The 12,744-nt window shown below is 43.0% G+C and overlaps 1 protein-coding gene and 1 non-coding gene across 4 annotated transcripts; both read right to left on the bottom strand.

Moving 5' to 3' along the window:
• Nucleotides 1-2,916: 2,916 nt before the first annotated feature.
• Nucleotides 2,917-10,851, bottom strand: TLCD5 (TLC domain containing 5). Of its 3 annotated transcripts, none has more exons than XM_045515552.2 (3): nt 10,599-10,851; nt 8,251-8,439; nt 2,917-6,104 (listed from the first exon to the last, which is right to left on the bottom strand). In XM_045515552.2, the coding sequence occupies exon 3, from the start codon at nt 5,998-6,000 to the stop codon at nt 5,566-5,568; it is 435 nt and encodes a 144-aa protein (XP_045371508.1). In that variant the 5' UTR covers nt 6,001-6,104; nt 8,251-8,439; nt 10,599-10,851; the 3' UTR covers nt 2,917-5,565. The 3 variants fall into 3 exon arrangements, with proteins under 3 accessions (XP_045371508.1, XP_010951694.1, XP_045371509.1); XM_010953392.3 differs by having other exon boundaries at nt 8,251-8,450; nt 10,599-10,720; XM_045515553.2 differs by lacking the exon at nt 8,251-8,439 and having other exon boundaries at nt 10,599-10,729.
• LOC123616455 (U6 spliceosomal RNA) lies at nt 7,343-7,449 on the bottom strand. The gene has a single exon (XR_006724462.1). It is a non-coding gene; the product is annotated as a U6 spliceosomal RNA (small nuclear RNA).
• Nucleotides 10,852-12,744: the final 1,893 nt, after the last annotated feature.

Raw genomic sequence — 12,744 nt, 5'->3', positions numbered from 1 at the left:
GTTCCGGTTCCGGTTCTGTCTTCCCAGCCCCGGCCGCGTCCAGCGCGAGCTCGCACTTCCCCTCCCCCGCCGACTTTTTGGGCCTCCTCCCCTCTGACTTCGGGAAGCCGCCTCACCCGGGATCCCTCCGCGGCGCGCGGGGCCGCCCCCGCCGCCCCGCGCTCACCGCCCAGCGCGCCGCCCCCGTTCGCCGACCGCGAGTGCGCACCGCCCCCGCGCGGACGCCTCCGCCGGAGTCCTGTTTGGGGGAGCGAAAAAGTAGTTCTGCCGGGCGAAGGGAAGTGGGGACCATCCAGCCCCGGGAGTCCCGCCCGCCGACCCTCCGTCGTCCCCAGGGCCCTGCGAATGCTGGAGATCTGTGCTTTGGAGTCTGGCTTCTACGAACTCAGCTTTAACCGGAGACCGCCAAAGAGCACGCCCCCAAACCCAAGAGTCCGGCATGAGAGGCTCTTTGGAAATGACCGACCCCCACTCATAGAAACTTGTATTCCTTAAGGGAGCTTGCCTGTTATTATTTTCCGATGACACGTAGAGATCGCTTTTGACTGATGGAAGCAAACTCAGGTCGGGGTCCCTGGACACCTTTCCTCCCTTAGGAAACAGACCCCAGCATAGAGAGATTTTGGCCTTGGCCGCTCACCTGGGGCACCTGCTGGCCTCGTCCCAGGACAGGGGCCGCCGTGCCCAAGTCTTGGCTGCCCCGGGAGGGCTGGAGGATGGGAGGGCTGGGGAGAGAGAGAATTTGGGAACTGGAATCAGGATTTCTTCGTATAATGTTGCTTTTAGGCTGCTTCTGCCTTGGCAAAATGAAATGTATTATTTGCCAGATTGAGCAAGCATGGTGCTTTCCAACAGGGACTTAACAAGCTTGCTGTGGAAAGAAATGGGCGCAGAAAGTAAAGCATACTTATCCAGTAAATAGCATTACATTTCTCTTTGAAGAGCCCCCAGATATATTCCTCCCTTTCTTTCTGTCTTTTTTTCTTTCTTTCTTTCTTTTTCTTATACTGGGTAGATTTAGATATCCATCTAGTTTTATGATTGCATAATTCTGGATTGTAGGGATTCAAGTACCATATACAATATATTTCTTCAGTTCCGCCTGCAAACATCTGAAGTGGCTCTTTATCCAACTATTTTCAGACTTTTTTTTTTCTTTTTTTCTTTTTGAGTTCAAACCTGTATTGGTGGGTAAGGATCTTGGGCCTTTTTGTGGAAATCAAGTGGCAAAGCAAATCAAATGAACAGTGGATGTCGAGAGGGGAAACAATTACCTCTTAACAATGCTGTTTCTAAAAGTCAATCCGCAACAGTGCATGAAAGGATTATTATCCCTGAATAGATGCATGAGCTAAGGTTGACGTTAGAACTGGGTTTTTAAAAAAAAGGAAAAGATAAACAGAGGCCAAAGATGACTCCTTATTGCTTGATTTTTTTTTTTTTTTTAAATTCAGGGCACAGCCAGCTAATTTTGTAATGTTTATTCTGGGAAAGAATAGAAGCAGATTAGGGTTCCAAGCCACTTTCCTAATGATCAGACCAGGACACATTGCCACCTGCTGGTATACCCTAGCATGATAATTCTATCCTGAAAACTTAAGTTGCGTATTTTCTATACCTAACTGGAAAGAGCTCCACCCATCTATGTACAATGACCAAAATGCAGATCTTATCCTCGAACTTACATCTTTTTTAAACATACTAAATATGTTTCTAACCCTATTCTAATAATTTTACAGCGTGGGTATCATATTAATTGGACCCAATGACTCATCAAATCATGCATTTTAAAACTGAGTTCCCCTCTTCCCTTCAAGAATGCTTTACTACATGAGCTTCAGGAATAAAACAGACTGGGAAAGTTTCCTAATTCACCTTCTCTTCCTTGCATACAAAACCTCTTGGCAGGCTGCTTTCAAGGTCTTTCCAAACTTAAACAGACCCAAAGTTCTAGCTGTGAGCAAAGAGAGCATTTGCTGTGGGAAAGCTTCGGAAGATGGTAAGCAAGGGATTTAATTATGCCAGTGGTTATTCACTCCAGAGCTTTTTTTTTTAATGATGAAAATCTCTATATTCATGCACAAAGCTCTAATGGTAAAAATGTCCTGGAAAGCCTCTGTACAGCTGTTAAAGAGCTCTACGCTGTACTGGAGTCTCTGTGTATAGAATGGCTTCAGGAGGGTCTGTCTTACCAGTTGAGGTAGAACACACTCCCCAGGGACATTAGTCCTTTACTTAGAAAAATGACATTGGTGACACCATCCACTGTGCATGTTCTTTGATGTTTTCCAGTGGAAGGGGAGGGGTTATTCTAAACCACATCCTCATGCCCTCATCCATTCTTTCAACCTGCCTATTGAGCACCTACTACATGTCTAACACTGTTCCAGGCATGGGAAGCAGTCTGAAGAGAGCCAAATGCCCTGTCTTCATGGACCAAACGGGACGTCATCAAGGCAACTGTTCAAACAGGTGGCAGAATATGAAAGAAATTAAGTTCTTCCTTCCTCTTTTGGCAAATTTTTTTCTGTATGTAGACTGTTGCCTCCAAAAGTAAATGGTATTAGGAAGGGTGGCTGATAAGGATAGCGAAGAGGTATTTCACTGTAAGTCTAAATATAGGTCAACATTTCTACAGGCCAAAAAGCCTTTTTTAAAACTTCTTGGCGGAACTACAAAAATAAAGATATAAAGCCAGACACTGGGTTGATAAAAAGTTGTTTATTTTTTATAAAATTTAGTACAAATCTTACTGAAATATAAATCCTTCTTGAGCAGTGTTAATAATTATTACACAGTAATCTAAATGCAGATGAGTACTTCATTTGTCTGACCATACCACATAGTATTTAGCCCTTCATTTTCCTGTCATGTAAAATCGCAGCATCTGCACTGCTGAATCACCTTCATTTCACATTTTTCTCTAGCGAGATTCCTTCAGCGTTATCAGCTGCAACATCAAGAAAAGCTGAAATGAGGGATTCTCCTTCCCTTACCATTATTAAGGTTTCTCGAAATTCAAAAAAACCTACATACCTTCCCCTAAAAGAGCAAAATCTGCAATCCCTTCACTTCTGAGGAATAAGGAGAAAAGAACTGGTACCAGATTAAGTCTATTCATTTGTCTGGTATGGGACAGGCTGCACTGTGCCAAAACTCAAGAGCTGGCTTTTTCCTTTCCTTTTCTTTCTTTCTTTTTTTTTTTTCTTCCAAGCCACTCCTTTTTTTTTTTTTTTTTAAACTAGGGTTTTGCTAAAATCAGCATTCCCCAGCATCCTACTTTGACCACAGTTTTGTTGGAAAGAAGCTAACCCGCATTTCAGGGATACTGATCATAGGGGAAAAAAAAGAGATGAGATGCTACTGTCAGATTATTCTCATGTCCAGCAAGTCTCCTTAACCAAATGACAATCATTTTAAAAGACCTATGGTTAACATGCCTTTAAAGCTGCTTTTCCCAGAGAAATGATGACCTCATGCGGTTCCAACCACTCCATCGTGCCTGGCCAATGACATCTATTTTCAAGACTACTCATTAGGCCAGGATTACCAATGACAGTCAAATGGGCTGACACTTCCTACTGACCTCCAGCCTTGACTTCAACAGCCCCGTACCTTTGCTCATCAACAGAGCTACTGGGTCACCACTGGTCTCAATAACACAACTGATTGAATAAATACTCAACAAACAAACATAAATAAATAAATCTTCCCTTTTTCCCATAAAAGCCCTACATTAAAGACCTGCATTAATAAAATGACATCTAATGTCTCTATGAAAATGCAATGGGGTATTTCCTTTATTGACAACAGGGTTTAAACTGAACCAAGGAGTAAACAAGTGACCTATCCAAATGATCTGTCAGGTGAGTAGCCAAATTAGTTCAAAGAACCCTGGAATTCCGTCTCAATTCCTAACCTCTTGTTCTACATTTAGCGTTCTTGCTCTTCCTATTTGAGATGAGAGACTATTGCGCTAATAAATATTTCTTTCCTTCTAAAATTGGCCTTGTCATACTTTGTCCAGAGAGAGTGGCACCTTTTCCAGATTAAAAAGTAGTAACGGGATGAAGACAGAATGTATCTGAAATGGAAAAAAAAAAAAAAAAAAATGGCCTCTCACCCTGCAGCCAGGACATTTGGTCTTTGGTTCTAGTTTGCAGTATGTATAGCAGCACTGAAACCTGAACTGGCATCTCAAGTCCAGTGGAATCCACATGGTAAATCCCTATGGAATTCAGTCCCAGCCTCTCATGCCTCGGAGATTAATGCACAAAAGCCCTGAGAACTGGCATAGTTTTCCTGGTAGGGCAGAACCCGTACAACAGGACTCGGTAAATCTACCCACAATTCATTCATCTCTCATCCAAAGCTCTAGCTCTATGGTTTTTGTGCAGGAAGGAGTTAACATAGCAGGCCTGAACTGCTGTCTGCGGAAGAGGCTGTTTGCAAGGTTGGCCCAAGGCCAGCATCTGGAGACTTAGATGCCATCGGGAGGGCATTAACTTTAACATTAACTGATAAGACTGGCTCACTGGGCCTAAACTGTTTGTGCAAACAATATGGTTCATGCTGAACACCTCCTTTCCTTCTTGGAGTCAGGGTAAGGCTGACTTCTCCATGCCGGGCAAAGGCTGTCTACATGACCAGCCCCCCCAGTTAAAACCTTGGGCACTAAGTCACTAATGAGCTTCCTTGGTAGACATTTCACATATACTGTGAACAAATCATTGCTAGAGGAACTAAGCACATCCTGGATGATCCCAGTGGAAGAGGACTCTAGAAGCTTGGGCCTGGTGTCCCCTGTACTCTGCTCCACGTGCCTTTTCCCTTTGCTGATCTTTCGTTATACACTTTTACTATAATAAATCAAAGCTATGAGCACAACCAAGTGCTGAGTCCTGTGAGTCCTCCTCGTGAAGCACCAAGCCTGAGGGTGGTCCTGGGAGTCCTATATGATATATACAAAGTATATGGTGCAGGGAGGCTCAGTAAGTAACCCCCCAACACTTCCACAGTTTCACCCCCTTCCTTGTCTTATCTGTTTATCCCCCAATCCAATTCCCTGAGCCAATGCTCGGAATGCCAAAGGCATGTATCTTCCTGAGAGTTCCTCACTTTAGAGTAAATGGAGTGCATTTCTTTAAGCTGCTACACGAAAGCAGGAATAAGCATTTGTTGAAGGAGCCCCTTCTCAAAGGAATGAGGAAGAAACAGCACTAATCTTTTCTGAGTTCCTGTCTAAGCTGTCTGATCGTCAAGCCTCCTGGGGACCAGAGGAGCCAGGATCACCACAAACTAAAAGGAATGCAGCGTGCTCACCTCACAGTTCTGACTTATTCACAACTACTGCTGGGTAGCCTCACTTTCTACAACTGCACCACTGTAAAATTCGTGTTTTAATACTGGAATGTGCTCTGCTCGAAGACCGACCAAACTGATCGATAAATGTAGCCCTTTTCTGAAACCTAAGTTTGTTATAAGCATGATTCCATAACAGCCATTATGTCCAACCTGGTTCCGACGGCTGACTTCACCCAGTCATTGGTCTGGAGTAAGCCTTGGCTAGTGTGTCTTGAGATGTCCATTATGTTTCAGCTGCCACTCCTCATTCCGCCTGCTTCTCCAGGCATGGTACTTCTTGATGCTTTTCCTCCATGCAAAGCGCCAGATGCTAAACATGAAACACCAAGACACACCATACATCGCCACTCCCCCAACCTTCACAAACCACTTGGGCTTGGGTGAGACCATTTCACAGAAAAGGAGGCGAGCCCCTACACCAATCCTCACTCCAGTGAACAGAGCCACAAAGAGGAAGTCCACCACGTCTCCAGTGAAACTGTGGTAACGACCTGTTTCACGGAGAAACCAGCGCATCTGTAGCAAGGGGTTGGTGATCTCGCTTCCGAAGAGGACTGCGTTGACCTCTGTGCCTGACTCTCCGAGCACCAGGGCCAGGATGATGCCCAGGATACTCAGTGTGTGGTGAGCCAGCATCAGGGCACCCTCAGACTGGAAGTAGATGCACCAGCCCAAGTCGAAGACGAAGTAGCCCAAGGTGAGACACAGAACGTGCACTTGGAGAGGTGTGTTGGGCGAGCCTGAAATAAACCAAGACAGAAGCAAATTGAGTGGCTGGGAATTATGCTACCTTACACAGGGATCCTATGTTGCTGTTTCTCAACCCTTTCTTGAGTCACTGAAAACAAACACAATGGCAGACACATACTTTTTAAAGATAACTTTAAAAAAAGACTTAAATCTAAACCTTTGGTCTTTATCAACCCCCAACAATGTTACAGGCCCCAGGAAATGCTGTTCTGATGAATCAGATCTCAATGAATGATTCGAGCATCCACAATTATCTCAGTGTCCTCTCTGTGTAGCAACATAAAATCAAATTATTTTGTTCTTTCAATTAAAATCTTATACAATCTCTGTCTTTTCTTTTTTTTTTTTTTCTCTTTTTTCTTTTTCTTTTTTTTACCAGCTACAGGTCTATTTCTAGACTCCTTTAGTTATTCTGTCCCAAATGTCAGATTAACTTCTTAGCTTAATGGGTGAGGTTATTGGACACTGGTAGCCCTAGCCTGTCTTGAAAGTGGACTCTGGAAAGAACCCCAGAAGTTAGTATGTTCCCAAGTCCAAAAATATAGGGTGCAAGGACCCGACAGTTTAAGAATCTTCACATGAATCATAAGGCTTAAGAGTTGCTTCCTATCAGTTTGACGGTTTGGGGGAAAATTCAGAAGCTCAATATGGGAATTTAAGGAAACAAACAAAAAAAGGATCTACGGGATTTTTAAAAACATCACAGTCTAATAGAAGGGACTTATGGACTGAATCATGTCCCCCCTCAAATTCATATGTTGAACCCTTAAGCCCCAGTACCTCAAAATGTGACTGGGTTTGGAGACAGGGCCTTTGAAGAGGAAGTTAAGTCAAAATAGGTTGTTAAGGTAGTGTCCTTATAAAAGAAGACTAGGACACAGGCACAAAGGGAAGGCCATGCGAAGACACAGCAAGAAGGTAGCTAGCTGCAAGCAAAGGAGCAAAGCCTCAGAAGAAATCAAACCCACCATCACCTTGATCTTGGACTTCCAACCTCTAGAACTGTGAGCAAATCAATCTCTGTTTCTTAAGCTACCCAGTCTGTAATATTTTGTTATTATTATAGCTCCAGCAAACTAATTCAAGGGGATACAGCTTTTGTATTGTAAAGAAGTTAACACTGTACATCTAGCAGCTTAAACAGGCATAGAAAACCAGCTTATTTTTTTAAACATTTGTTATTGTTTTATAATCATTTTACAATGTTGTGTCAAATTCCAGTGTTCAAAAAAATATGGAACACTTCATGAATTTGCGTGTCATCCTTGCACAGGGGCCATGCTAATCTTCTCTGTATCGTTCCAATTTTAGTATGTGTGCTGCTGAAGCGAGCACTAAAAAACCAACTTATGGTTACCAAGGGGGAAGGCGGTGGGAAGGGATACAGTGGGAGACTGAGATTTGCAGATACTAACTAATATATATAAAATAGATAAACAGCAAGTTCATACTGTATAGCACAGGGAACTATATTCAATATCTTATAGTAACTTCCTGTGAAAAAGAATATGAAAATGAATATATATGTATGTTCATGTATGAATGAAGCATTATGCTGTATACTAGAAATAGACACAACGTTGTAAACTGATTATACTTCAATAAAAAATATATATATAAATTTTTAAAAGTTAATATAGCTGCCCCAAATAATGAAGCATCAGGTAAATAAAGGATGGTAAATACATACAACACAGTATTATGTAACAATTGAAAAGAATAAGGAAGATCTACATGGACATGGAAAGATGATGTCCTTTGAATATATAATCAATTAAAAATTGCAGGTTACCAAAAATATGTATAATACAGTCCACTTGTGTCTGTTGTGGGGGTAGGGGTGGAAGATGGTAATATTGGCTTTATATTTTATACATTTCAATTGACTGAACTGTAAGAAGCGATTAAAATTTGTTTTAAAAATAGAGAGTTATGAAAAGCAGAAACAATAAGTGACACATACAATATCAGAGTTAACAATGAAAATGAATAAAGACTCCCAATATATATTATAATGGTAATTACGGTTAAATATTCTTCAGTATTGTCCAAATTCTGTGGAAGAGTCCCATCCTTCTAAGACTGCCCCCAAATCATAAATCCCTAAGGGAAAATCCTCTAATGTCTCCCACCTACCTGGGTGGGTAAAAGGCCAAGGGCCATCAATGAAGCCAATATAAGCTGAGAAACCTATCGAGAGGACTCCATGGGTGAATGTAACCAGCCGGCAGCTCCACTCATAACTTCGGTGCTTATTCAGGTGGCAGAAAGAAACGTAGAGTGAGAGCCAGCCCCCCAGGCTGCACAGCACCTGCAGACACAGAGCTAAGGCCATCCTACAATGAAAAGACCAAAACCAGAAAAACACAAAGGATGCACCCTAAGAAAATAGCATTGGGTCATTTTATGTATATGTCTTCATTTCTACGATTAAAACAGTACAAAAATATTGCCCTCATGGAAACACTTCTTTCTTATCTACATAACCAAGACTCTTCTACTCAAGTATGGCAGTATTTCTGATGCCGTGTTCCTTTGAGATAACTGGTAAAAGCTGTAAATTGAAAAGCAGAAACTGCATTCTGAGTTAGTAGACAGTCTAATATAGCATGTTGTTATGATGAGTGTCAATAATAACCTCCCAGTGATGCCTGACCTTGGACTTCAATACACAAATAATATATGTATTAGATAATGTGTAAGTATTTCAAAAATCCCAATAAGAAGCTCTCACAGAAAAACATCTCCACCACTTGTGGTTTCTGCTCAAAGTCATATGACACATAGAAGTTTCATGTGGTTTTAAGCTGATACTAAACTCAACTGAAGTTTGGGTTTGGATCACAGGTTTATCAGTCAAACTCAAAATTTGAGGTAAACCTAAAGAGAACTAAACAAAGAGCTCAGATATTTCGGAAGGGAAAAAAAAAAACAAAAAAACTCCTAGGTCTACTTAGTTCTAAAATCCAACTCAAAGACCGACCAAGGGGGAAGCAGAAGGATTTTGAGGTACAAGTGGGGAGTTTTTGTTGAGCTATAAAAATATCTTTAAGGCAGTTATTTAATAAAAAATGAAACAACATCAGAAAGCTACACTTGGGAATTTTTACTGGTGATAAATATAGCAGGATGAGAATGAGTCAATATAGTCAGACAGGACTAAAATCTGAAAATAACCAAGAAATCCTTATTAATATTCATTAGCTCCTCTACTGAAAGTACAAATAAAAAAAGTAAAAAACATTTCAGATATCTGCCTCATCTCAGCAGGAATTTTCTTCATGGCTACACTTACCACTTAACCCTATTCTGACAAGTGAAATAGTATCTGTGGACTAACACACTTCAATACACAAGCCACTCCCAAGAATGCTATCCAGAGAGGGCCGTAGGAAGGTCAAGTGCTGTGCAACTTTCATCTGAAATCAGTCAGATTTCTATTCGAGAAAACAGTAGATGTCAAAAAAAAAAAAAAAAAAAAAAAAAAGAAAGGAAAAAGAAAACAGTAGATGTCAATCACTGACCTGAGTTCCAATTCTGTCTCTGCCCCCAGCTAACTATGAGAGTGTGGGCAAATAACTTTCACCTCTTGAGCCTCAGTTTAAAAAAAAAAAAGAAAGAAAGAAAGAAAAAAAGGACAGGGGGAAAAAGAAAAGAAAAAAGGATTGAAAAAACTCTATAATCCGGCCTAGTTCTGACAAGGAGTTCTGAGATAATTTTGTAAACCATCTAGGCCAATTTTCAGAGCAAGGGCCAGAAATACAAAGTAGCCACAGTGAAAAGAACTGTCCTGTCATTTCCTTTTAAAGGCCAGGGTCACCGGCCAGTAATGCGGATCAGCTCATTTGGATATGCCGATTAGTATTTTTAGAGTCCTGTCCCCTGAATCCTAATTCCCTAGCAGAACAGAGGAAACAGTAGCCCATTTACAAACACTTAAATAAAAGAAGTGACATTTGTAAAGGGCAGATACAACTCTGTGACCTTGGGAAAGTCACTCCATCTCTGCGTTTAGGCTTTTTACTCTTGGGTGAAAAAATGGAAGGGTACTTAGATGGCCAATGGCCGTTCCAGCTCAGAATTTCAAGGCTCTGGTCCTCGCTCCTCCCGTTCCAGGACCAGTTTCAGGAGGAGGAGCGCTGGGCGGGCCCACCTGGCTCTGGGCCCCTGAGCAGGCGTAGCTGGAGCGAGCAGCAACCTCGGAGCCTGGCAGGCACCGCGAGCGCATCTTCTCGGGACTTGCCTACCCACTGTGGCCACGCCTGGTAGGGCGCACCTGAGCAGGACCGTTACACTAGCATCCCTCCCAGCGCCCTAAGCCGGCGCTCAAAGGCCTCCAGCGCCCAAAAGCAGAAAGAGGCTCCCCTCCCCTAGAGGCCAGGCCAGGCCTTCTGTCCGCTTCCTTCCCCTGCAGCTGGCTGAGCCATCCACGTCCAGAGCCCAGCCCGGCCGCGGGAGCTGGGCAGTTCGCGCCGCGCAGTTACCTGGCCGAGCGCCCCGGGAAGCCTCGGGCGCCTTGGCCCCAGAGCTCGGGGCCCGGATCCCGGGAGCAGGAAGCAGCGGAAAGAGGGAGAGAGGGCGAGGCTCTGACGGCTGCAGAGGAGGAGCTGGGGGTCTGGGGGCACCTGCTGGCTGGGAGGACGGAGCGCAGAGCCGGAGCTGGACCAGGGACGTTCTGAAAGCTGGCTGGAGGGTCCTTCTTCTTCCGCGCAGGCTTAGGGGGAAGGGAGGAGGAGTAGGGAGGGTGAGAGGGTGATAATGACCTAGCGGTGACGTGAGACCTGCAGGCTGTTGCCTTAGCTTATTTGTTTGTTTGTTGTCCGTTTGTTTGAACAATTATCCACCCCCACCCACCCAGGATGGGACAGCCCATCCAATAACCAGTTGCAGAACACCAAGTGCTTGCACACCTACTAGGCACTGTGGGAGATACAAGACCAAGTCCCTGCCCTTATGCATGAGTCTAAGTTGTGAAACAAGCACACAAATAACTAATTTCCAGAAAAGTGCTCAGGCCTGAAAAGTAGAAGCTATGTATTCCTTCTCATGTCAGCCTGGTCACCAACTTGGCAGGAGAGTATAAGGCTTAAGAGTACACCTAGCTTGGTTATTGAGTGTGTATCTTTGGGTAGGTTAGTTAACTTTTCTGTGCCTCTGTTTTCTCATCCATAAAATGGGGATAGAAATAATAGCTGTCTCATAAAGTTATTGAAAGAATTTTACACGCTCTACATGTGTAAAGTGCCTACAACAATGGCTGGCACATGGAAGTCATTATATAAATTGCTGTCACCTCACTTTGGGTAAATCCTTTCTCCTCTCTGGATCTGTTTTAATACCAAGGGAAGTAAGTTTGAAGAGATGACCAAACATAAATGTGGAGATGGAAATGGGGTGAAGAGGGCATCTGGCTTGGTTGATCTGGACAAGCAGTGATGGGGTGCTGAGAGACCCAGACATTCTTAAAAAGAGAAGACCTTGAGCAGAGGTGTGAGCTTTTAGGCCATATCTGGGGGATAATAAATAATCTAGTTTCTTGCCAACCTCTTAAGAGTAAAGATCACACTATTTTCATCTTTGTTTCCCCAGTAACTCTTTCAGAGGCAGGTGCAATAAATGTTCTCTGGTTGAATGAATGAGAAATCAGCCTGGAAATGTTTATTGGAAGCATATTGGGGCTCCTAAACCTTAATGATCTTCTAGACCATTTGGGGAATGTTTTCAAAATACCCTTTGTACAGGCTGCCCTTTGAAGATCGGACTTTAGTAGGCTTAGTGTGAGGCCCAGGAATCTGGATCTTCTAAAAATCTGCCCATGTATCATTCAAATGATTAGTCACATTTGGGAACCAGGAGGAGGTGTCTTATTATATGGATAACAGAAAATCTGTGATGATATTGGGCAAGGGAATAATTTTATCATGGTCTCCAAGTCCTTGCTACTCAAAGTCTGGTTCAGGGACCAGCAAAATCTGCATCACCTGAGCGTTTGTTAGAACTACATAAAATCTCAGATCCTAACCCCAGATCTACTGAATCAGAATCTGCATTTTAACAAAGTCCCCAGTGATTCTTGTGCACATTTGGGCAGCGGTTCTCAGCCTTGACAGCACAGTAAAATCACTTGAGGAACATTTAAAAATCCCGATGCCTGGGCCACATGCCCAGACAAAGTTAATCAGAGTCTGTGTGGGTGTCATTTTAAAAAAATTCCCCAGGTAATTCCACTGTGCAGCCGAAGTTGAAAATCACTGCTATACAGGTACTCAGTGAAAATCAGTATAAGATGAATTGGAGAAGACAACCTGTTACAAGTGGGTTGGAATAGACCAGATAAGAGGTAATAATAGTATGAAAGAAGAAGACAAGGAAAGATTCATTTCATTAAATGAACGGATAGTATGCATATCTCAACCTTTTCCCCATTTGTTTTTGTTGCACTATATACATTTTTAATCTAGTATCCAAATCTGAAGCTATCTTCTTGCTGCTACGATTTCCCAGGAAAGGACAGAGTACGTATTAAAGACTTCAGGAGTCTAAAAGCTGAGGGGTAAGGGAAGGTGCTAGTTTTTCCAGTGGAACCTTTATTGGGCCTTTATCCTAGGGTGACAAGGATTCCGGTTCAAG

The sequence above is a fragment of the Camelus bactrianus genome, chromosome 33 (assembly GCF_048773025.1).
Source record: "Camelus bactrianus isolate YW-2024 breed Bactrian camel chromosome 33, ASM4877302v1, whole genome shotgun sequence".
Lineage (NCBI taxonomy): Eukaryota > Metazoa > Chordata > Mammalia > Artiodactyla > Camelidae > Camelus > Camelus bactrianus.
This window is presented reverse-complemented; position numbering and strand designations above follow the sequence as displayed.

Bases quoted from the DNA above. Each gene is read 5' to 3' on its own strand.
- TLCD5 (XM_010953392.3), bottom strand. From the start codon at position 8,449: ATGGCCTTAGCTCTGTGTCTGCAGGTGCTGTGCAGCCTGGGGGGCTGG. The intron at 6,105-8,250 runs GTAGGTGGGAGA...GGTTTATTTCAG, and splicing joins TTGGCCTTTTACCCACCCAG to GCTCGCCCAACACACCTCTC.